We start from the raw sequence: 25,702 nt of genomic DNA on the forward strand, positions 1-25,702 counted from the left end.
GTACCGCATCAACAAGCGACATCAGTGTGTAAAGGATATCACCACATGGGCTCAGGAACACTTCAGAAACCCACTGTCAGTAACTACAGTTGGTCGCTACATCTGTAAGTGCAAGTTAAAACTCTCTTCTGCACAATAAGGAGGCACTTGAAAAAAAATGGGATGCATGGTCGAGCGGCCAAAAAGTTAAATTTTGGTCTCATCACTCCAAATTACTTTGTTCCAGAAGTTTTGAGGCTTGTCTCTGTGCTGTTTGGCATAATGTAAGGGGGATACTTTGTGACATTTGCGCAGAAATTGCTTTCTTCTGGCGACTCGACCATAGAGCCCATTTTTTTTCAAGTGCCTCCTTGTTGTGCATCTTGAAACAGCCACACCACAATTTTTCAGAGAGTCCTGTATTTCAGCTGAAGTTATTTGTGGATTTTTTTTTTGCATCTCGAACAATTTTCCTGGCTGTTGTGGCTGAAATCTTTGCTGGTCTACCTGAATCCCTCATTTTCCACTTCTTAATCAGCGTTTGAACACTGCTGATTGGCATCCTCAATTCTTTGGATATCTTTTTATACCCCTTTCCTGTTTTATGCCGTTCAATTACATTTTCTCACAGATCCTTTGACAATTATTTTGCCTTCCCCATGACTCAGAATTCAGCAACATCTGTGCAGCACTGGATGAAAGATGCAATGGTCTGTCAGAAGCCCAGAATCTCACTGACCTTTTATACACACACATTAATTACAAACTAACAGGTCACAGGTGAGGATTGGAACCTTGATTAGTCATTCAAACCTGTTTGTGTCAACTTTTGTGCATGTTATCAGATCAAAGTCACTGGGGTATGTAAACTTTTGATCAACGTCATTTGGGTACTTCCTTTTGTCATTTTGATTTAAAAAGAGTGAACACAGTTGTTTGTCAATAAATAGCTTCACACAACCATTAAGCATGAGTGGAAGAAAGGTTTTTGTGTTATCATTCATATTCTCTGAAAAATGGCCAAGAAATCATAAATTCTCTCAGGGTATGTAAACTTATGAGCACGACTGCACGCGCACACACGCACACGCACACAGACACAGACACACAACCAGAAGAAGCTTTTCTAACCTCTAACCTGTTTTAAAAAAAGTTTCATTATAATCATTACACCAAATAATCCATTGTGAGAATTGGTTTGAATATGGAATAGATTCTGAATCGAATAGTCACCCCAGGAATCAGAATCGGCTCGTTCGTTGCCTTAAGATTCCCTCCCCTAGGCCCTACTAATAACTCATGTCAATCAAGAGACTCGCTTAGTGTGCAAAATGTTACCCCTTTACAACTTTGTTGAGGTAGTAATAATTTTTTGAAATTCCAAACTGGTATTTTGATTTTTTGGAAAATAAATCCCTTAACTCATGCATATTAATTAAGGGTGTCAAACTTGACGCATCACTGACTCAAGACCCTTGAAATGCCTCTGGCAACACATTACTAAGATCTAGCAGCTACACGACAGCTAAGCACACAATAGCATACGACCTAGACATGCGACACAAGTGTCCTTAATTGAACAATATTGCAGTCTAAAACGGCACAATTGTCAAATCATTGTAGTTGCATATTACTTACACATACAGAGGAAAGAATCAAGTATCATGAGCTAAAGAAAAAAATTACCACTCCACTTTAACTCAAAGACAGCATACGTCCATTCCAGATGGTTAATAATCAATAGGTTAGTGTTTTTCATACCTACCAGTGACTAATTTCACTTCACCAAATCTTTTTTTAACATTCTACACTACAAATTAATGAAAAGTACTGCTGATATTGTATCCCATCAATATCGTATTGGAAGTGAAAACATTTTCTGGACAACCCTAACTATTTGATTAGAAAGATCAAATCTTTATACAGAGCACTCGGGACGCCAACAGCTTTTAATTGAATGAAACTATCCGTATCGCTCTAACTCTGAGCAGATCGCGTCCGGAAAAGTGCTTGAAACAAACCTGGCAACTACCTCCAGGAGTTGTGCGAGCTCAACATTACAGCTGGTGTGCTCAATTTGAAATTGAACGTAAAGCTCTTTGCAAAGCAGGCGCTCGGCTCCGTAAGCAGCACTGCCTGTGGGGACTCGTGGGCAGCTGGCGATATGTAGGCTGCAGGTGGACAGGCGTCCCTCGCGGGAGACGCCAGGCGAGCGCTTCCTATGCTAGCGCATAAATCATTCCAGCACACGGCGTCTTACTGAAAACACCCTCATTTCACACCTGAGACAATGAGAACGCGACCTCTCCTGCGAGCGTGCATCCCTGCCGCGCTCCCTGGCGGGTGACGAACCGAGAGCGGACCGTGCGCCCGCCTGGGGTTTGTTAAGAACACCGTTATGAGTGTGCGTAATGGTCCCCGAAGTGCTACACCCACCGATTTCAAGATTGATTGGGTCCGTGGAGGTGGAAACTAATTACGTGTTTTGCTTTCTGTGAACTAGTTCTATCAATCTGTTATAATGAGCAAAAGCCTGGCGCGCCACGCTACTCCATAAGAGCTGGGGGCGGGGCGGAAATTGCCAAAAGGCAATTGGAAGTCGACAAGCATCGGTAATACAAAGACATGGCACACTTCAAAGCATGAAGGTAATGACACCATGAAGACCTTGGCCCGTGACGTCTATAAATAAGAGACCACTTCACCAGCAAGTGGGTTTGTGGGGCGCAGCCCAGAAGAATCTGCTGGCTTTAAATGATGGAAATAAATCCAAAGGAGTCAAACATCAGCGTCATTTTGACTCTCAAATGAGAAAATGCTCCATGCGATGCTGGCGAGTCAACAACCATGTTGATATTTTACTTGTCTGCAATGAATAAAACAGAAAATACAGTACATCTCAATATAGTACACAATAGAGATGTCAAATATTTACATTTTTATTCAGATTAATCACAGGCTTGCTGTGGATTAACTTCAATGATCACTATCAAATTAAATTCTATTAATTGCGTTTCATTCCGCATGAGCAAAGACGGTGAAAAACCAAAGGAATATGTACAGTAGATGTGTGCACATTGCGTGTTTCCACTTCTGATATGATACAGATATTGGAGCCTCGAGGAACGTTGGTGTGGCAATGAACACTATAATTGGAGTGCTGTTCACTACCTTTTCTACACTTGTCTTTATGTTTTCCCGAGGATTCAGCACCAATTCATAATTCTGATGGTTGAGCGCCGTTGTTTGGACTTCTGCTAGCCTTGAGTGTTAGCTATTTAGTATTTTTAGTATGTAACGCAGAATGTCACACAAGATTCAAGCGAAATTAATCAAACAGGACAATGAAAACCACTAACATATTTGTTATTAACTGTTGGGAATGAACTTACGTCACCTGTAAGTTGAAGTGGAATGGGAATTGTTTTTGTGGCGACACCTAGTGGCCACAGAATTCAAATAAGTTTAGCTCACGACGCAGTAAATTGACTGATGCGGATACGTTTGTTACTGGATACCAGGGCTGTGAATCATTGGGCACCACACGATTTTGATTCGATTATTGGTTGCGACTGGATTCAGAATCGATTGTCGATTCAAAATCAATACTTTAAGAACACTGAATTACAGTTTTATGATTAAGCACATTCCTCCATGAAATAGGTAACAGCTCTGATAGCCTTATTAAAAGAAACTTGGTTTTGTTAAATAAAATTCTACCCAAAAATGTAATAGTCAAATACAAATAAGGCAACAAGAGAAGTATCCAACACTTCTCTTTTGTAAAGTAAATCTGTACAGCAGATATATATAATCTACATCAACAATTTGATTTGTCTGAGTGGCTGGACAGGACGGATTAAAAAAAAAAATACTGTATATAATTTTGGAGACGCAATCCTCTGGAATCAGCTTGCGTGCACTATCAAGTTTGCACATGTTTTAGGACATGCAAACTTTTAGTAGATCAGGTTGATTGGCAACACTAAATTGGCCCTAGTGTGTGAATGTGAGTGTGAATGTTGTCTGTCTATCTGTGTTGGCCCTGCGATGAGGTGGCGACTTGTCCAGGGTGTACCCCGCCTTCCGCCCGATTGTAGCTGAGATAGGCCCCAGCGCCCCCGCGACCCCAAAAGGGATACGCGGTAGAAAATGGATGGAAATGGATATATATATATATTTTTTTTTTTTTTAATCGCGATTAATTCGAAAATCTATATATTTTTTGACACCCCTACTGGATACTGTCTTATAAGCTTTTACTACTACTACTTCTTCTGCTACCAATATCGTTCAATTAAGGACATTTATTATGTATGTTTAGCTTGTGTGTTATTGTGTGCTTAGCTGTTGTGTATCTGCTTGCACCTCGTAATTGCTTTGCCAGAGACATTTCAAGCGCTTTTAGTAGTTTTGCCCTGCAGATTAGTTCAATGCATTACACATTTTTAATCAGATTAATAAAGATGATGCATTAAAGTGCTCATTTCGACACCCCCTAACTGATATGCATGAATTTTGGGATTTCACTTCCAAAGAAATCAATGTAAAATGATTTCTGGTTTAGCAGGGGTGAAAAGGTAACATTTTGCACCTCTGATCCCTTCGGACTAACACGTGTTTTTACGGCTCTTGATTAGTCAAGCCTGTACTGTATGTGAGTATCAGTGGGGAGTTTGCTACCTCAAGGTGGTGTGCTGGTTTGGAGGAGGGAGGAGGCCGTAGCAGGGCTGCATGCCAGCGACCGCCACGGCGCCCTGTCCTGGCTGGCACGACACCAACATTGGCTGCTGGTGCGTCTGATGTGGCACGGACACCTGCTAGGAACCAACGACACGGGTTTAAAGTCAACACAGCGACAACATTAGACAATTCAAGCTTTGCTCAAGACTGTGTGCTAGTTTTAGCAGTTGGATGTTAAAAACAAAAAAAGGCACGAGTAGTGTGAATGCCCAAGCATTCTCACATAAGAGTCTACACCAAATAAATTATTTATTTATTAATTATTATAATATTACTGTGTGAATGACCAAGCATTCTCACATAAGAGTCTAAACCAAATAAATAATTTATTTATACATTATTATTATTATTATTTTATATTATTGTGTGAATGCCCAAGCATTTTCACATAAGAGTCTACACTAAATAAATCATTTATTAATTAATTATTATTATAATATTGTGTGAATGCCCAAGCATTTGCCACATAAGATTCTACACCAAAAAAATTATTAATTAATTAATTATTATTATATTATTGTATGAACGCCCAAGCATTCACACACACAAGATTCTACACCAAATAAATCATTTATTAATTAATTAATATTATATTGTGTGAATTCCCAAGCATTCTCACATAAGAGTCTACACCAAATAATTTATTTATTATTATATTATTGTGTGAATGCCCAAGCATACTCACATAAGAGTCTACACCAAATAATGTATTTATTAGTTATTGTTATTATATTTTGTGAATGCCCAAGCATTTTCACATAAGATTCTACACCAAAAAATATAATTAATTTAATTATTATAATATTATTGTATAAACGCCCAGGCATTCACACACAAGATTATACATCAAAATAAATTATTTATTTATTAATTATTATTGTGTGAATTCCCAAGCATTTACACATAAGATTCTACACCAAATAAATCATTTATTTATTAATTAGTATTATTATTATAATATTGTGTGAATGCCCAAGCATTGTCACATAAGAGTGTACACCAAATAAATCATTTATTTATTAGTTTTCATTGTAATATTATTGTGTGAATGCCAAAGCATTTACACATAAGAGCCTACACCAAAAAAATTAATTATTTTTTAAATTATAATTATCTTACAACAACACACAATCCAATACTTATTCCTGGGATGACAATTCGATTGAGAATAGTTTTTTGATTTAACATGATTCTGGATTCAAACTGATTTTCACAATATATTGTTTGGTATAAAAATTATAATACCTTTTCAAAACAGGCCACAGGTTACATAGGCTCCTGTTGGCTTGCTTTGTGTGTAATGCAGAGAGATGGCCTAAAAAAAGTCTTTAGAAATTAAAAAACAACAAAAAACAAACTATGAATCGCTTTTTGAGCACCCTAGTAAACAATGCGAAATAAATGTATATGACATTAAATGAATAAACAATTTTTTTAAATCCAAACAAAATGGTGTTTATATATGGTAAATGTATGCATTGCAATAAGCCATTGGTCTTTGCTGTTTCATCAATTTCAACTATTCCAAAGAGCACCTCTTTTGTTTGATGGTTTCTGCACTTTTTTGATATCACTTTATTAAAGAGGTTTCTTGACAAAGACGGCAATGAGTAGAGAATGAGGACGAAAAGACATACCTTTGTTTTTATAGCTCATTTAGTTTTTCATTGCGTTTTGCATTTGTAGCTGAACGTAGGAATGGCGCCGTTGAATGGCAGCTGTTTGAAGCAGCTCGGTGCTCATTTATGTTCTTTGGTGTTTTCCTCTTGTTTATATGTTTTTTTACTTTTTGTTTTAAAACCCCTTGGAGACCGCGTACCTAGGTGTGGCACTTTTGTGAGGCACTTTTGTGGTTTTTTGCGCTATTTTTGTAATACTTTTGTGGACTTTTTGAATCTGCACCACAACCATATAACTACCCCATTGTAGGATGGATACTTATTTTTCTGAAAGTTCTTTCATAAATAGTATTTCTCATCTTCTTTTTTAAAGTGCTGGTATTCACAACTTTCTTAGGCCCCATGGGGTCTTATTTTGCTGTCATACTCAAAAGAAAAAAATACTCCAGAGTCACTAGTGTGGGGGATTATTGCTTGGGCACCCGATTTTGCAGAACGATTCGCGGGCAAACCAACAAGTTTGTCACGCGCAACATTTGGCCGTACACATTTTTTAATACATTTGATAAATTTCTAATTTTTTAAAAGCTATTTTTAATAGATTAATCCCTGATGTGATGTGTAAAGACATACAAAGATAAAGTAGAGAAGGTGTGCAGACTCGAGCTGCAGTTGATGGCAGCTGTAGAGTGAAAAGGTGCCAGCCGACTCTTGGTCAGTCTGCATTCTCAGTGAAGGCCTCAAGACAAGTCTTTGTCACTGGAGTTGAAGTCACACTCGAACATTAAACTTTTCTCCACAAAACTGAAAAAGTGGCTTAAGGAAAATCAAAGTGTGAGCACTAGAACTGGGTGTAGTACCGACAAATGGGGCCAATTATTTTTAATGTATTTTTATTTTGTACTTGTCCTAATCCTTTTGTATGTGTTTTTCACTTTTCTCAATTTTTCTTTAAAAGCCTAACCAGTGACGAGGATTGCAAATTAGCCTGTGGCTAGAAGTCTAATGCAGTTTGACATTGCTTACCTGTGGGTAGCAATGTTTAATTGTACGGTCCCTGTCAAATAAATAAATTTGAAAAAATCCGGGGACAACATTATTGCGAACATTTTCTGTTGAAACGCAAACCATGTGAAAAGCCGGGTGTACAAAAAACGAGGTACAAGTGTATTTGTATACCTGATACGACTGCACTGGGGAGTACTGCACCATCATCCCTTGCATCTGACTGCCAATATTGCTTTGCTGGGCAGCAGTGATGGTGAAGTTGGGTGTTGGCTGCACACCCACTACGGTCTGGTAACTGGACACAGGGCTCGACATCACAGGCTGGTGCACTGACAAACAAAATAAGTCAAGTGAGAATGGGGCAGCAAAGTCAAAAATAGTGTCTCGAAATGCTGGTTTTCGCTGCTTAATAAAAAAAAAAAAATTGTGGCGCATCAATAGTAGAACAACATAGGCGGCCACGGTGCACGGCGAGTTGAGCACTTGGAGTAAATGAGAAAGTCGATATATTTGATTTAGCCTGCAGTGGCCTGAAACAGCAACCTGAGTGACCGAATGGAAGTGGGGGGGAAAAAACCATCAATTTCTTATTAGTGCCCAAAACACTAGCTGTCCATTTTCGGCAAGAAATGGTGGCGATCGCTCCTTGCCAGAGGAAAGAGGAGGGAGGTGGGGGGAAGGAGTGCCTAAATGTCAAGGTGACAAGGCGAGACATTTGAAAATACAGTCCCCCGTGACACACGTGACGTGCTCCCAGCAACAAAGGAGAGGACATCCTTTTGTGAAGGTGTCTTTGCAGCCTGCCACCCTGGGAGAAAAGCACAATGAAACAATGAAAGCGCGCCGCGAGGAGCCAAGAAGCGGCTATTTTTATCCGCCCATGTCTCCCACTTTCCTGTACAAACCGAGCATGAAATGACCGCCGCGCTAAAACGCGGCAGATTTATTCCATTTCAGCGGGCAGCAGATGATTGTACTCCTTCAGACGCAGATAATGGCCTACTCTCTCCTTGACGTTTTTTTGAGGGATGCCGGTTTGCATCTGAGGGATTAAATTAATTGAGGTTACGATTGATTTCTCTTTTCCTTTTGTGCGCGCACATCCAACCATCAGCGCCATGACCTGCAGGGGAAGACCGAGGGGCTGAAAAAGAGACCGGTTCACTGTGAGATTCATAGAAGCCTCTCAGACAGCGTCCCGGCCCCGCATCCCGCCTCTCATCATTCATCAGCGCTCAAACTGGAAATCTCATGCCGTATGAATCTAATCATGCCTTTTTAATCACTAGGAAGAAAGATGATGCAATTTTATTTCACTGAAAAATTAATGTCCTTGGCTTCTGTAGGGCATTTATTTGTCAGCTGTTGACCTAACGACCACGAATGAAGATACAATGTAGAAAATGTGTATAAGTGAGTGGGATTGAGCAAAAGCTCTTACAAGAAGAAAGCTAAAAAGAGAAAATACTGAATCCCCAAGTCGCCGATCCAACAGAGACTTCTAAGCTACAAAAAAAAACAAAAAAACAGGAAAGGAAGTTAGTGGAAATCATTTGTGCCGTTAGAAACGAGCCAGAGCCCGTGGATGTTTTTTTCCTCGTCAAAGAACATTCAAGAACAACTAAAAAGCTGAAAACTAGAAGGGAAAACAAAGTCTACTCTCCTGACAGCATGACGCCTGAACATTGAAGAAAACTACAGTTGTTTACATTTACTTGTGGTGAGACACCGACTCATTTGGAGTCAGATTTACTTGTGCGCCCCCTTCAGGTGGGGCATAGTGCCATCTGCCTCACCTCATGACTTTACCATGCAGTTTGATCAGCAACAATAATGATTAGGGGTGTCCCAATTCAACTTTTTGACTTCTGATACCAACACTGGAACTTTGAATATTGGCTGATACTGATATTGATGCAATACAATGTCAGCAGAAGTCATACGTACTTTTATTTTGTACTTTCCAATGTTAAAAAAAAGGCTTGATTAAGAGAAATTAGTCAAAGGTAAACAATGACGTGTGAAAAACACTAACCTATTTATTAATAACCCTCTGCTGTGTACTTTTAAGTTAGAGTTGAGTGGTAACACTAGTGGACACAATTTATTAAGTTAAGCTTGTCACGCAGTAAGTTGAATTATGCAGACACGGTTGTTACTGGATACTAGCGCTGGAGACTTTGTATGTGTACATAATATGCTACTATACTTATTTGGCACTTGTTTATATTGACAAATGTGCTGTTTTAGACTGCAATATTAAGGGCCCTTATGTACAGTACAAGGCCAAAAGTTTAGACACACTTTCTTCTCATGCAATGCGTTTTCTTTATTTTCATGACTATTTACATTGTAGATTGTCACTGAAGGCATCAACACTGTGAATGAACACATGTGGAGTTATGTACTTAACACAAAAAGGACAAATAACTGAAAACATGTTTTATATTCTAGTTTCAACAAAATAGCCAACCTTTGTTCTGATTACTGCTTTGCACAATATTGGCATTCTCTTGATGAGCTTCAAGCACACCTGTGAAGTGAAAACCATTTCAGGTGACTACCTCTTCAAGCTCATCGAGAGAATGCCAAGAGTGTTTTTTAGTTATTTCACCTTTTTTTGTTAAGTACATAACTCCACATGTTCATTCATAGTTTTGATGCCTTCAGTGACAATCTACAATGTAAATAGTCATGAAAATAAAGAAAATGCATTGAATGAGAAGGTGTCCAAACTTTTGTCCTGTACTGTATGTCTAGCTTGTGTGCTTAGCTGTTCTGTAGCTGCTAGCCCCTAGTAGCCATTAGCCTGTAAATGACTAAAATAGAAGAAAATACTTATTGAAGGATATTTAGATGTTAACTGTCTGCAGGATTGCTCATATCGGATCATTTTCGCTGATATCCAATATCACAATCGGATTGGGACACCCCTAATATTGATGTCACACTTACATTAGTTCGGTAATTTTTACTTAATGACTGGAATCATACAGAAAATACACACACAGAACATTGCATTTGTTTATGTCATAATTGGTTTTTCCATTCCTTTACTGGTTGCTTTATTTCAGAACATGCAGACCTTCACAGTGTCTTTTTTTATTCAAACAAAATGTTAGGTGTGTTTTGTCAACTGAACAATAATGTGTTGTTTACAGAATCAATGTGTTAGTCATACAACACAAGTGCGTGAGCCCTACCTTGCTGTGGTGGCAGGTTTTGGCTGTGAGGGCCATTGTAGGCCAGATGGTTTACAGGCGGACGGTAGTTCTGCTGTTGGTTGGAGCACTGAGGGTGGTGGGTGGAAGAGCAGTAGCACGTGGGCATCTGTGAGATGCACAAACCCCACATTAAAATGAAAGGCTTATGAATAAAAAAAAAAAAAATCACTTTGAATTGACCGAGGTACCTGCTGAACAGGTTGGTGGATGTAGGTGTGCTGCTGGAGCACACTGGTGTGTTGCTGGTTCAGACTGGATGCGGGGAAAGCAGCATGACCGGGCATGCTGCTGGCATATGCTTGGCTAAGACCAGGAAGTGGGACATGCTGGCCTTGGAGCATCCCTGGGTGGCCCCCCGAGGGCCCTGCGACCATGTAGTTGGCAACCTGCTGTGAGGGCGCTCCCTGCAGTAGCAGCGGGGCGTGGGGGTGGTGGTACACAGCTGCATAGTGGCGGGCATCAACGGCTGGCGCGCCACTACTGCTGGACGACTGCTGCGCCAGGGTCATATGACTAAATTGGGCGTTGAGGGAGTCAGGCTGGAAAAGAGATGGGACTTAACGCTGCTGTGCACATTCACGGTAATGAACAGGTGTTATAAAGACAAAAAAGTAATTAAATCCAGCATGCTTATAACATGGATCAACACTGTGTTACCACTTGGTTATCTAATGTCAAGCTTATATTGGTATATAGCTGAGATAGGCTCCAGCACCCCCCGCGACCCCAAAAGGGACAAGCGGTAGAAAATGGATGGATGGATTTTAAGATAAAAATGCAGAATTTAAATATGATCTGGGTGAAAAAAAGATAAGTGGAGCCAAAAGTTAACTATTAAGGGTGTTCGGCGGTTTGCATCTAAAATCTCCGAAATAACAGACAAAAAGTTGGTATTTTCTTGTGATAGTGAAATAATTTACGAAATGTAAACATGGTGGGCTATAGGCTATTAGGAGCTAGCAGCTACGCGACAGCTCAGCACACAAGCTAGTTATGCGTACTGTAATAAGTAGAAGTGGGGGAAATCGATTTTTAGATGCATCGCAATTTGGACATGGACGATTTTGGAATTGATTAGTAAACGTCAATTTATTTATTGTAAATAAAGTAATGCAGACAGTTCTAAAATTTGGCTGACTGCAGCGAGCCACCTCACCGAGACATCCGACCAGCTCCTTTATTATAAGACATTTATGTTCCAGTTTTTAACACATTTTCATTAATTTGACAAATGTATTTAACGGTTTCTTTTTCCAAATGAATTGGGTTTTTTAAGTTGCAAGTTATAAACACTTATTTAGTGAAATGAAATGTAAAACTGCATCCATATACATAAATTAAAGATGCATCAATAATCGATTTTTAATCAAATCGTCGGTCCAGAATCTTAATCGAGTCGTGAGGTGCCCGAAGATTCCCACCTCTAGTAAGTGTCTATACGTGTCCTTTATTGAACAATATTGCAGTCTAAAACAGCACATTGGTCAATATAAACAAGCATCAAATAATTGTAGTTGCATATTGCTTCCACATGCAAAGTCTTCAAGGCAGAAGCGCATCGGAAAGTATCCAGTAACAAACGTGTCTGCATTTTCAACTTACTGCGTAAAATTAATGAACTATAGTGGCCACTGGGTGTCGTCAAAAAAAAAAATTACCGCTCCACTTCAACTTAAAGATAGTATAAGCCCAATAATAAATAGGTTAGTAATTTTTCTCGGTTTGAGTAATTTCAGTGGATCAAACCTTTTCCATCGTATCGGGTCAATATTGGGTTGGCTTATTCGCAGGGCTCAAATATTGGCATTGTAACGGAATTGAAGAACTTGAATCAGGACACTCCTATTATCCGTATCACTATTGCATGCCAACTCTGGTCATTTCTGACATGTTTTTCAGTCATGGATTATTCATAACTAACATCTGGTGATTAATTAAATATTCACAGGCATAATTAGCCACAGTGGCAACAGAGTTCACTAAAACCAGGTCATAAATGAGGCCAGACCCTGCTGGATTTATTTTTCACCAAAATACATGACATTAATTAAACTATCCCTGCAAAAAAAGTCCAATAGCGAAAAACTCACAAGTGTATTTTAGCTGATACGGTAAGATAAAACAGGATTGATTTTTATTCAGCAGAGATGATGAATAAATTGGAAACTGAATTATGTACCACAGTGTACTGTTGGTTTGGACAGACGGGCAGGAACTGAGGAGGAGGAAGATGGTAGGAGACCGTCGGGTTATGGACAGGTTCAGAGGATGGCTGAAATGGACGACAAGTTGGTTCAGAAGGCAAGACCTAATTAACACGGTTTTAATGAGTGAGCCAAAAGCTCAGACTCCAACATTTTTTTGGGGTTAGAAAAAGTACAAATGAGCGCGGCCATCTTGGTTCAAACAAAAACTGGTGCACCCGCTGACCTGAGAGTGAAGGTGATTAGGTGGCTGCTGCTGGCTTGCAACCGAGGTTAGCTGATGTGCCGCCACCGCCGCCTTCCCTTGATGTGGGCCCCTACCAGCAGGGGGTGCCACACTGGCCATATTATAAGCGATGCCACTGCCGCTTGGATGAATGAAAGGCTTGCCTGTTGAAAGAAAAATAAAGAGTCACAATGTAAACACACTTATGTATCATCGCTATTGAGGTAACTGCAAATTAAAAGGTCTGAAAGGCATTTTTTTTTATTAGCAATGCTTACCAAAATAAGCTTGTGCTTAACCACTATGTCGGTAACAAAGATTAAACGGGCGGAGACAGGTACCTGTGTGTGGATTGACCAGAACGCTGCCAGGTGGTATCCCTGAGGCCTCCAATGACAACACATAATAATTTGTGGCGTCAGCAGAGGGCGGGGCGCTCCTGATCATGTTAGGGTTGTGTGCCGAGCCTTTAGTATCCGCAGTCGGGTGCACTAAGGGCATTTTGGGCCGCAAAGAGGCTGGCACCGTGAAAGGCCGGTGGGGACGAGACAGCGAACTGCACGAAGAACCGACGCTACTGCAAGATTCTGATCCTGGAGTGACAAAAGAAGACAAGAAAAAAATAATGAAATGGCACTTTAATGTTTTTTTTCTAAGCAGCGGCACAAGATGAAAATTGGCTTCATGCTTCTCACTGTCTCTAATCGACAGAGGTGCTGAGAGTAGATGGTGATAATTAAGCAGCGGAACAAATTCACAGTCTAATAACACAGCTTTTTTTAAAATTCGAGGCTCTTGGGGAAATGTTGACGGAGGTGTTGGTAGCTCGGCGCAATCTGTGGTTGATTTGTCCCTGTATAATTATAAAATAGAAAAGCCATAGCTATTTTAGGCTAAATCAACTTGGAACTTGGGTTAGGATGAAAAGGTTTGCAATTCTTTATGTGTTACATACGTGACACTAGGGGTGTACAAAAATGATCGATTCACATCCGAATCGCAATTCTTATCCATCCTGATTCTAAATTGATTCCCATTTTTCAAAAATGTACTCAAATGTTTTTTTTTACAAGAATACATTTTTAAAAATATGCTTTTAAGTCATGTCCATGCAACCAGATTGGAGCTTTTCTAACCTGTAGCCTATTTTGAAAAAGTTTCATCATAATTATTATACCAAATAATACATTGCAAAAATCGTTTAAATTGAGAATCCCCCCAGGAATCACAATCGTATCGGATCGTTAGGTGCCCAAAGATTTACACCCCTACGTGGTACGCACATTAGAATTGTGTGTTAGCTAATGATTGCATTTTGGCTAGTGACGTTACATACAGTATCATTGTTTGTATAGTCCGGGGGTCGGCAACCGCTGGCTCTAGAGCTGCATGCAGCTCTTTCGCGCCGCCCTAGTGGCTCCCTGGAGATTTTTCAAAAAGGTATTAAAATGAAAAAAGATGGGGGGGAAACATTTTGTTTTAATATTGTTTCTGTAGGAGGACAAACATGACACATACCTTCCTAATTGTTAGGAATCCCACTGTTTATATTAAACATGCATCACTGATGTGAGTATTTGGCGAGCGCCGCTTTGTCCTACTAATTTCGGCAGTCTTTTAACTCACCGTAGTTTGTTTACATCAACTTTCACCAACGCTGCCCCAGAAAGTTTTATGCCACTCCTTTGTCTCATTTTGGCCACCAAACGTTTTATGCTGTGCGTGAATGCACAAAGGTGAGCTTTGTTGACGTTATTGACTTGTTGATCTATCTAGCTAATCGGGCATATTTGGTCAGCGCATGACTGCAAGCTAATCGATGCCAACATGCTATTTAGGCTAGCTGTATGTACATATTGCATCACTATGCCTCGTTTGTAGGTATTTTTGAGCTCATTTACTTTCCTTTACTTACGTCCTCTGTGTATTTAATTTATACTTGCATGTCTCATGACCAGTGTTGGGACTAACGCGTTACAAAGTAACGCGTTACTATAACGCCGTTAGTTTCGGCGGTAACTAATAATCTAACGCGTTTTTTTTATATTCAGTAACTCAGTTACCGTTACTACATGATGCGTTACTGCGTTATTTTACGTTACTTTTTATGTAGTATTGGCTTGAAACAGAAGATCTGAGTGTGTTTTGTGGCAGCACTACAGTGTCGTTCTTCTGAATCTCTTGTGTCACACGGAGGAGCCGCCGCGCTGGGTGTTTGTCTGAGTGTGGGAAGGAGGGAGGGGAGGGGTGCGCGCAGCAGCATTCGTGAGGGAGGGGCGGAGACAGAGAGAGCGAGAGAGTTGTTAACACGCATGCGTCGCCAGGATCAGCTTTTTACCGATAGATTTATCAGATTTAATTTTTTATTATCTATAGCAGGGGTGTCAAAAGTGTGCCCCGGAGGCCATTTGCAGCCCACAGCTAATGTTTTAAAGGCCCACAGCACTTTCTAAAAATACTATTAAAATAAACAACAACATAACAAAAGTGAAATAAAAAAGCTTAAAGGTGAAATGTAATTTAGAAAATGTTGCAATGTTGACTAATAAAACAAAGCTGTTTTTTTTTTTTTTCAAACTCATTGCTCAAAACATAATATTGAATCAAAATCAATGTTATTATGAATTATAGTACACACACTCTGTCAATTCTCTTATATACTCTTTTTTTCTAGACTTCTAGAGTGTTTGATTATCACATCGCTCTAAATGTATAAAAAATAAAATTCACAAACATAAAGAGGGATCCTAGTGGGCCAGGCCAATATTTCCTTATCTCTAAACTAAAACTGGGGAAATGTGTAGAGTGTTCTGGGCTTCAGACATGATTTTATTTCAGAATTCCTTGAGAGAAAAAACGCCTGGTTAGGCTTTGGTATGTAAAAATAAAGTTAAAGTACGTATTTCGTTTACAGCTATGTTGTTATTATGCTGTTTGTTACTTATGTATGTTATGTTGCATCTATTTAAAATAGTTTTGTCAATTTGTTCTGGCCTGAAATAAGTTGGCCCTTTGAAACATATCTTTGTCTTTGTGTGTTGTATGTAGACCACATTGCTTAGCAGAGTCAGTGATGCAAATGCATGTCAAGTTGATCAACACATTGTATTATTCTCCAGTGCAATAACAGTACTGAAATGAAGGCTAAAAGGGCATTAATGGGAGCTTTAAAAAAAGAAGTAACTAAATAGTTACTTTTCACAGTAACGCATTACTTTTTGGTGTAAGTAACTCAGTTAGTAACTGAGTTACTTTTGAAATAAAGTAACTAGTAACTGTAACTAGTTACTGGTTTTCAGTAACAAACCCAACACTGCTCATGACACAGTATCTGTATGTAATATTGGCTGCATTTCTGATAGTTGTTTCTGCGCCATATTGTTCCAGACCACAGCAAACTGCAAAGATTGGAATAAATCCATTAGAAGAAGAAAGCCTGCCGTTTCCTTTAACTTGGACACACATCAATTTCACTGTTTCACCATGTTGTAAAAAATGTGTAGAATAAATATTACATTTAAACATTTCTGTCAACGAAGCGACAGTCATTTTGATAGTAGGCTAATGACAAATCATGTGCTGCCTTTGTTATAACACTTATACAAGGCTTTTAATTTTTTGCGGCTCCAGACAGATTTGTTTTGGGAATTTTTAGTCTAATATGGCTCTTCCAACATTTTGGTTTGCCGACCGCTGGTCTAGTCTATAGCACAGGTGTCAAAATCAAGGCCTACGTCTGGCCCGCCACATCAATGTTATGTGGCCAGCTAAAGGCTGGAAATACAGTAGTACCCCAACTTACAAGCTTAATTTGCTTTGTAATGGAGCTTCTAACTCAAAACACTTGTATCTGAAATCACTGTCTCCCATTGAAATGTATTTAATTGGTGCTTGATTTCTAGCTATGAGCTAATGATGGTGAGAAAAATTGGATGTTTTGGTCAGATCTTACAGGATTCACTGTGACTAATTGGAACTACAATTTTTGCATGCAACTTAAATAATAGTCAGCCGAGACAACTCTTATCTCAAAACATTCTTAAGTTGAGTGACTACAGTAATGTGCTTCAATAAAGTATATCATGTTTCTTATTCAATGTATTAATTTCCATTTTGACAGAAGATAATGTATGTACAGCATGAATTTGCTTATATGAATTTGCATATATTTTTAACTAAAATATCTGATAATGCAACAAATATTTTACAATATACTGTATTGCCGTTTTTTGTAAAAAAAAAATAAAAATACTGCAATATCTGCTTGTCCCGTTGATAAATGATTTCAAAGTAAGCGAACCATCAATTTGTACATAATAAAAAAATCCAATACTCAACTGCATAGGCAATTGTGCAATAATATCCTGAGGTGATTTACATTTATATATTTATTCACTGCCCTCTGAAGGCAGCCATAACTGCTATGTGGCCCTTAATGAAAACAAGTTTGACAACCCTGACAAAAACATGACTGGAAATTGTTCGTTGCTTTTCTCGCACCGTTTGTGTATGCGCTCCTTGCCTGTTGACGAGACATCGGTGAGTTACAAGCATGAGTGGCAAACAATTTCCTCAGGCCGACGAGCAACTTTTATTCGACGTAATTTGTGATTGTGAAAAATATAGACAGATAAACAGATTTTAAAATATGTTTTGTTTAACAGCTTATGGTAACATACATTTTTGTTATAATTTTTTTTACCATGAGCAGGCCTTGTTAAGTATTTTTCTTTAAAATGCTCTTTATGAATATATATTTTTTTCCATTTTTAATTCCCATGTGTCATTTATGTCAGTGTGTCTTAACCATAGGGCTGGGCCCATTGTTGGTCCGCGAGCACCCCATAGAGAGCTGCTAAAATATATTATTTAGTTGTAATACACTTTTCCACCACTTGTGGCAGAAATTACAATTTCAAACAGGCAGGCAATCTGGAGCTAAAGTAAGAAGTTTCTTAAGTGTAAAAATGATGTCTAAAGTGGTGGAGCTGTATTTTCATTTGCAATTAAATTTTTTTGACATTTTAGTTAAAAACATTCATTAGTTTATATTATTTTTTACTACAACATAACTATGTAATTAAAATTTTCATCAGTTATTTACAGGTATGAGTCCCTTCTTATGCAATATATTTGGTTGGTACTATTTTTTAATCAAAAATCAAGAGTAACATTACTAATTCAGTGTTAAAATTTGAGTGGGCCCACTGATCTCGAAATTAAACCCGGTTAAAACAGTTGAAATGCAGGTTGTTTGAGCCTTTTGTATGCTTGTTGGTTGTTGTATCTCTCTGGCACCATTCGGGAATGCCACTGTCTTTGGTTTTATGTTAATAACTACCCGTGTGTTTTTTTTAAATTCCAATTTATTTAATTATTATTAGTTTTTTTTGTTACTTGTTCAAATCAAGTCAAACTATTTATATAGCACTTCTCATACACAGGCAGGTGGCAAAGAAAGTGCTATACATGTGTGTGTATGTATATGTGCTGTCCGCCTGATTACAAAGGTGTGTCCGGAATGGGGCAAAAAAAGAAAAGTATTTGATGTTTTTGACTGTTCCTGGTAATTATATGGCTAAAACCTCCATAAATAGTAGTAGGAAAAGTTGGGTCCCGAGCTAAAAAAAAAAAAAAAAGGTTTAGAACACCTGATTTATGCAACCTCCATGCAAAAGGGGATTATTTACGAGGCATCAATGATCCTCCTGGCCTTACAATAAGGAAAAGGTTCATAAATTTCTCTTTTTAGATTTCATCTCCATCTTTTATGAGCACCTATTTTTAAACGGAGGTGGCGTGCTTACTGTATTGCTGCATGGGAAGGTTATTTGAGGGCACTGGAAGGGAGGGAGGAAGGGAGGGAGGAAGGGGGCAAGACGTTTGACTTTGACTCTCCAAAACACAAAATGCTGTCTTGTGGGGGAAAATGAAACAAGAATGACATAATGGTGAAAATGGCTCATCCTGAGAACAAAGTGAGAGTAAAGGGCAAACGCTCTCTTGCAGTTTAGACCCTCCCAGGGATTGTTAAGTATCCACTGCTCGCCTTTAACGGTATTTCAGTGTTTTCTATAAACTATTCAGCTTTGACAGTTTTCTAATAAAACAGGAGGCCAAAAGACTTTAGTGATAAAATCAGCTCAACTGTGGTAATAACGAGTGCATGCTTCCAGTATAAGAGGCTGATAATAATTGTCCCTGGTGTACCTGAAGGCTTTTCTACTAAGTGAGTTTTTTTCTCCCACTCAAACAAACAGGTTTATCGTGAAGATTGAGTCATCTGAAATTCGCTGCTTTCTCTCATTTGTTTGGTTTATTGTTTAACACGAGCGAGCGCATCTTTTTTCTTGCCTGTTTTGGAAAGCCTCCCAGTGCTCTTGCTGCTGGCGCTGCTGTCCCCTCGCGCCAGAATGCGGGATATGCCGCTGAAGCTGCTGGCCTTGGTGATGGCAGGTCGCGGGGCCAGGCGGTTGGAGCTGTCCGAGCTGTCAGTGCTGCTCCACGGTCGGGGCTCGCTCTGTCGCGGCAGCGTGTCCGTCTCGGAGCTGCTTTGCCAGCTGGCAGCCGAACGGCCGGCCCGTGACCTGGTCAGGGTAAAAGTCACAGTGTCAGACGCCGTCGAGCGTCCTGTGCTCACATTTGGTTTTTAGGAAGTTTGAAATCTCTTCGGCTTGTATGAAGATAATGTTCGAATGTAGTGATTAATATCTACACATCGTCTAAATTTAACAAGAGCCTATTATGCAAAACCAACTTTTCTTACCTATTGGTACCTGCTGTTGTGTAAATCCCAAAAATGAAATATTTATAAAACAATCTTGCCTTCCTTCATACTTCCGGGAAACGAGCCGTTTGGACACACCTTCTCATTCAATGAGTTTTCTTTATTTTCATGACTATTTACATTGTAGATTGTCACTGAAGGCATCAAAAGTTTGAATGAACACATGGAGTTATGTACCTAACAAGGTGAAATAACTGAAAACGCGTTTTATATTATAATTTTTTCAAAATAGCCACCCTTTGCTCTGATTACTTTTTTGCACACTGTAGGCATTCTCTCGATGAGCTTCAAGAGGTAGTCAACTGAAAGGGTTTTCACTTCACAGGTGTCATAGTTTTGATGCCTTCAGTGAGAATCTACAATGTAAATAGTCATGAAAATAAAGAAAACGCATTGAAATGAGGTGTGTCCAAACTTTTGGCCTATACTGTATGTATGTCTCTCCCCGCCATCTTTGCTGTAGTTTTTAGCACTTCCATAGCGAAGTTTAAATTAATAAAAAGTAGCGTAATAATTTGTGGAGCCACATAAATAAGACCGCCCACTAAACAGTGCATTCTGGAGAGACGGTCAGAAAGCGGCTTGAAAACAGTCTGTAAAACCATCTATGACATGTTTTGACCAAAGAAACACCAATACATGTTATGTAGACCAGTGGTCCCCAACCTTTTTGTAGCTGCGGGTGTATTAAAAAAAAAAATGTTTTTTTTTTTTTACATAAATAAATACAATCATGTGTGCTTACGGACTGTATCCCTGCAGACTGTATTGATCTATATTGGTATATAATGTATATATTGTGTTTTTTATGTTGATTTCATAAAAAAAAAAATTAAACTTTTTTTTTTTTAATTTCTTGTGCGGGCCGGTACCAATCGGTCCCGGCCACGGCCCGGTGGTTGGGGACCACTGATGTAGACCACAAGGAAGTGTTTTTAATGCAGAAAAAAAGTCATATGACCCTTTTAAGTCACTAAAGTTATGACAAATGGGGACTCATATGTGCATTTTCTGATCCAATGCTCCACAGTGTTACCCATAAAAAGAAAATAAAAACATTTTCTCACGATTTTTTAAGATGAGGCCCCAAATTTTTTTGTAGCCGCAACAATTGTTTTAGAATTGCGAAAAATAAAAATGGACAAGAATAATTTGCAGACAAATTTAAAAACGGGTAATAAACGTGACTGTGGACTCGGACGGCAAGTCATGCAATATTTACACAGAAGCATATCCAATACATAAGATGGAGACCAGTATTTCTTAACTATTGTTGGGCCGCCAAAATATATCCGTTTTTCAGCTGTGGTCCGTATGGGCCGCAGCGGTACTCACTTGTAGTACACTTTTCCACCACTTGTGGCAGTAATGACAATATCAGACAAACCGAAAAAGTTAAAGTCAAAAGTCAAAGATAAGTTTCTCCAATGCAAAAAATATGACTAAATTAGTAGAGCTGTATTTTCATTTGCACTTTAATTTTATTGACAGCTTATTAAGAAACATACATATTATTCATTTAGTTTATTTTAGCACTACATAACTGTCAGTTATTTGAGTCCCTTCATATGCAGTGTATTTTGTTGATACTTATTTTTCAAATTAGCCTGACCTAAGTGTAAGGTTTATAAAATAATACTATTTGTGATTAACACATGGTTTTATATCATTTGATAAGGTTGCAAATTGTAAGTATGTTAGGTACAATTATTGAATACGATAAAAATCAAGAGTAAGATTACTAATTCAGTGTTAATATTTGACTGAAAAGTTAGGCTCTGAGGTCCAAAAGGTTCAGAACCCCTGATCGAGTGAAGTATATTTATATAGCGCTTTTCTCTAGTGACTCAAAGCGCTTATACATAGTGAAACCCAATATCTAAATTACAACTAAACCAGTGTGGGTGGCACTGGGAGCAGGTGGGTAAAGTGTCTTGCCCAAAGACACAACGGCAGTGACTAGGATGGCGGAAGCGGGGATCGAACCTGGAACCCTCAAGTTGTTGGCACGGCCACTCTACCAACCGAGCTATACCGCCCCGAGACCACAAAGAAGTGTTAAATGTAGATTTAAATCATCATTGTTCCCTTTTAAGGTTTTAAGCTATATAAATAACTAATACTTCATTATTATATTTTAGCTTTATCCATCAAAGGAGAGGCTAAAGTATATGTTATAATTTTTTAATTGGCCATGATTAAGTCCATGCAGACTGATTCACATGAGCAAGCCTGCACTAAAAATCCTATTAAAACAGAAGCATTTCTGAACAGCGATACCAAATCCTTAGATCAATTTGGTCTCTGAAAGGCACAGAGCGACGTGCAGACCTCACCTGAACATTTGCCGCCTGTGCTGGGTGCGCATACATGCGTCTTCATCCTGAGAGCTGCGGGGGAGGAGGGTGGTAGGAGGCATTAGAGGCAGAACACTGACAACACCAACTGCTGAAAATGACAATTAAGCCTACTAAAAACAAAATGGACACCTTCAGGAGTGTAGCGCTGACATAGTAAATGAGTGAACAACTAGGAGTGATTCTGTCAAGACTCAATGAGCGAAAGAAAGCGTTTGTGTTCTTTACAACTTACCTTCTATCCAGGATGAAGTGATCATCACCCTGTCGAAGAGAAGCTTGTTAGTCGTAAAAGTGTAACAGGAACTAAAACATGTTTTTAATTGACTAATAAACTCATAATATCCAGAGTCACTGATTGCAGGTCATTAAAAATATAAAAACGCGTAACTCCGTATCGGAGCGGTGCCATCAATAAATTCTAGCCGTGTAATTGGCGGTAAAAATCGGGGCTAAATTTGCACAATAGATAACAGATTTGTGCAGCATGGCGCCCCTCCCCCACCCCGCCCACACAAGCAGCGCTCACATCATGTGCAAATATCCTTTCTCTGGCTCGTTGGTACTCCTCCTCCCTCTCCTCCATCGATTTGCTTTTCTTGTCTGCTTTCAAACGCATCCGAATCTGGCAAGGACACGGCACACACACACACACCCACACACACACACACACACACATTTCTTTTTAGCAGCTATACTGGGGACGCCAGATTGTCCCACTCGTACTGACATGTCAGAAATGAAAGTGACAGCTTGGTGGCGGCGGCGGGGTGGGGACACCTACCGTGCTGTCGTCGCGATCAAAGCTGGAGTTGTCTCGTTTGAGAATGTAGCGTTTCTGGAAATCGTCCGCCCTGTCATCCTTGATGTGTTCGGAGAATTTCTGATCGGGTCTGTCGGTGGGGGGATTTTCAACAGTTAAGGAGGCGAGCTTCATTTCAGACGGGTACTGACAGCAACATATGCTAATCAACACCGGGGTAAAGGAAGCCAAACGTGCGGAGTTTATCGCAATAAATCCACCACACATTGGGGATCATTTAAAAAAAAAAAAAAAATCATACATGATATTCTGGAGGAGAGACGCTTACATTCTTGTGCTGGTGGTTTTGTTGATGACAACAGACTTTCCGGTCAGGTCCACGTTGTGGTCCATCCCGAAGTAGGCGGCCACGCGGTGCAACAGCATCCTATGATAGGACGTCATAGGTGGGAATATTCTTTTTTGGGTTCTAAATGGAGACACGGGTCGTCGGTCAAGTGTGGGAATGAGCAGTTTACACCAAACACACATCTGCACGACGACAGCTAAGACTGAAAGTCTCCATCCAAAACTCCTGATTATGCAGAATAGAGTATGTTGCATCAGGAAATGAAAAGATCCTTTGTTGTTGGAGCGCTTGGAAACTCGAGTCAATGTTTCGGCTGCTGCCAAACACTTTAATTTGGTCTAGAGAGGTAATTAGCTGCGTTCGATTTTTTTCAAGGGCCGCTCACAGAAAAACTGAAGAATGCAGAATAACCTATGTAATGTCCAAAATAATAACTTTAATTTGTGGTGTTTATGGTATATTATGGTATGATATCTGTCCAATACAAGCAAAAAAGAATCGGATTATATCAGTTTATATCTAACATCTCTGATAAAAGCTACGATACAAGCAGTCCCGTTTACTTGTGCAAAGGTGGACAGTCAGTTAACATCTAAATGTCCTCCAAAAAGCACACAAGTTCAGTCTTTTTTTTTAAAATGTTTTAGTCAAGTCATTTACAAAAGGTAAATATTGCAAGTTACTATGAACTAGCGGCTAAAAAACAGCTAAGCGCACAATAGCACACAGGCCAGGCATACACAATACGGGTCCTAAGTTGAACAATATTACTGTCTGACACAGCAAATTTGTCAATATGAACAAGCATCCAAAAATATAATTGTATGTAGAGATGATGTTCGAAACTGGTTCTCCCGGTTGTTTGATAAGAAAAGAACCGATTCCATGGACTCAAATCCCTTTTTGAGAACCGGTTCCCGTTATCGAGGCCACTATAGTAAAGAAAAAGAGTTGGTTCTTTATTAGAATCCCTGGGAACGAATCCCCTCCCACAGGAAATGCCCTGTGGCACGTCCCAGGACATGACGTAGCTCAGTCATTAGGCGGCAGATACAGAAGCAGCAACAACAATGGACCGAAAAAAACGCCTCAAGGCATGGCTTCATTTTACAGAAAAATACGACGAGGAAACGGCTATCTGCAAATATTGCCAGGCTTCGCTCTCATGTAAGGGTGAAGTACAACAAGCATGATGAAACATGTTCAGGCCGTACATAACCTGAACGTTAGAGAAAGGTGTCGTGGAGAAGCAGCGACAGAGATGACGAAACCCGCCCCTCTTCCTCTGCTTCAACCTGCAGCGCCAATTCCAGTGATAGTGCTGGTGAGTAACTAACGTTAACTGTTGCCGGTTAATTTCCATATCTGCTCACTCGTAGCCTTTAGGCTAAAATAACGTTACCTCTTATGTCAACCAGGACTGCAGTAATGTTAGCTAGACTAACGTTACCTAAGCATAGTCAGTGGCTAACGTTAACCTTAGCCTTTTTGTATGTGTCTGATAACGTTAACGGTATCTTGTAGCCTACACCAGTGGTCCCCAACCTTTTTGTAGCTGCGGACCGGTCAACGCTTGAAAATTTGTCCCACGGACCGGGGGGGATGGTATTTTTTTTATTGTCATAAAGAAATACAATCATGTGTGCTTACGGACTGTATCCTTGCAGACTGTATTGATCTATATTGATATATAATGTATATATTGTGTTTATGTTGATTTAATAAAAAATAAAAAATAAAAATAAAATAATTTCTTGTGCGGCCCGGTACCAATTGGGGTTGGGGACCACTGGCCTACACCACTCCAGAGTTTGCAGGTCTGTCTAATAAACTAGTGCTTTCTTTCTTTCTTTAGTTTATTTCGTACATAAACACAGCATAACACATCACAGTTTCATATCATTTCACTTTACATCATGTCCGAAATAGAGTAGGAAGAAGTAAAGCTTATTTAATCCTACCCCTTTCCCACTTCAGAGCGTTTACAAATATATACATCATTTACTGACCTTTTTTATAATAAAATAACATCTGTGAATTAGTATATACAACAGTTTTGTAATATGTAATTAATTAATTCAGTCATTATTAATATACTGAGATGAAGAATATCTTGTTTTCAATAAGGTTGAAAGTATTTCTCATAATTCTTCTTTGTACTTTGTAAGCACTATTAATTTGAACAACCTCTTAAAGTGGATCATATCAGTACAATGTTTAACTTCATTACTTAATCCATTCCATCATTTAATTCCACATACTAATGCTAAAGACGTAATAACAGACACCCCAGTCGTCACATTCAGCTAATTTCCCCCCTAATTCTATGCTGTGTCTGTCCCTCATTTTCCCTCCAGGACAAGGACGTGCAGTCATTCCTGGAGGAGGCCACACTGATGCACCCCAGAAGGATGTTCGAATAGCAGCAGAAGTGCACTTTTTG

General features: G+C 39.3%; 1 protein-coding gene across 9 annotated transcripts in view; it reads right to left on the minus strand.

Annotated features, from left to right (window-relative positions):
• Positions 1–25,702, minus strand: part of LOC133657484 (R3H domain-containing protein 1-like) — a 96,329-nt gene that overhangs the window by 17,835 nt on the left and 52,792 nt on the right. For 6 of the 9 annotated variants that reach the window (XR_009827276.1, XM_062058873.1, XM_062058881.1 and 3 more), the window contains exons 7-19: positions 23,239–23,379; positions 22,932–23,040; positions 22,677–22,772; positions 22,383–22,411; positions 22,127–22,180; positions 19,358–19,590; positions 13,345–13,596; positions 13,004–13,167; positions 12,753–12,845; positions 10,762–11,112; positions 10,553–10,679; positions 7,521–7,678; positions 4,663–4,799 (exon numbers count right to left, since the gene is read on the minus strand). Coding sequence is in view for 8 of the 9 variants with exons in the window: in XM_062058873.1 (XP_061914857.1) it covers positions 4,663–4,799; positions 7,521–7,678; positions 10,553–10,679; positions 10,762–11,112; positions 12,753–12,845; positions 13,004–13,167; positions 13,345–13,596; positions 19,358–19,590; positions 22,127–22,180; positions 22,383–22,411; positions 22,677–22,772; positions 22,932–23,040; positions 23,239–23,379 (1,944 nt within the window). In the remaining variant the exon portion in view is untranslated. The remainder of the gene's footprint in view (positions 1–4,662; positions 4,800–7,520; positions 7,679–10,552; positions 10,680–10,761; positions 11,113–12,752; positions 12,846–13,003; positions 13,168–13,344; positions 13,597–19,357; positions 19,591–22,126; positions 22,181–22,382; positions 22,412–22,676; positions 22,773–22,931; positions 23,041–23,238; positions 23,380–25,702) is intronic. The other 3 variants (XM_062058915.1, XM_062058898.1, XM_062058923.1) reach the window with 3 other exon arrangements.

Source organism: Entelurus aequoreus, linkage group LG01, assembly GCF_033978785.1.
Source record: "Entelurus aequoreus isolate RoL-2023_Sb linkage group LG01, RoL_Eaeq_v1.1, whole genome shotgun sequence".
NCBI lineage: Eukaryota > Metazoa > Chordata > Actinopteri > Syngnathiformes > Syngnathidae > Entelurus > Entelurus aequoreus.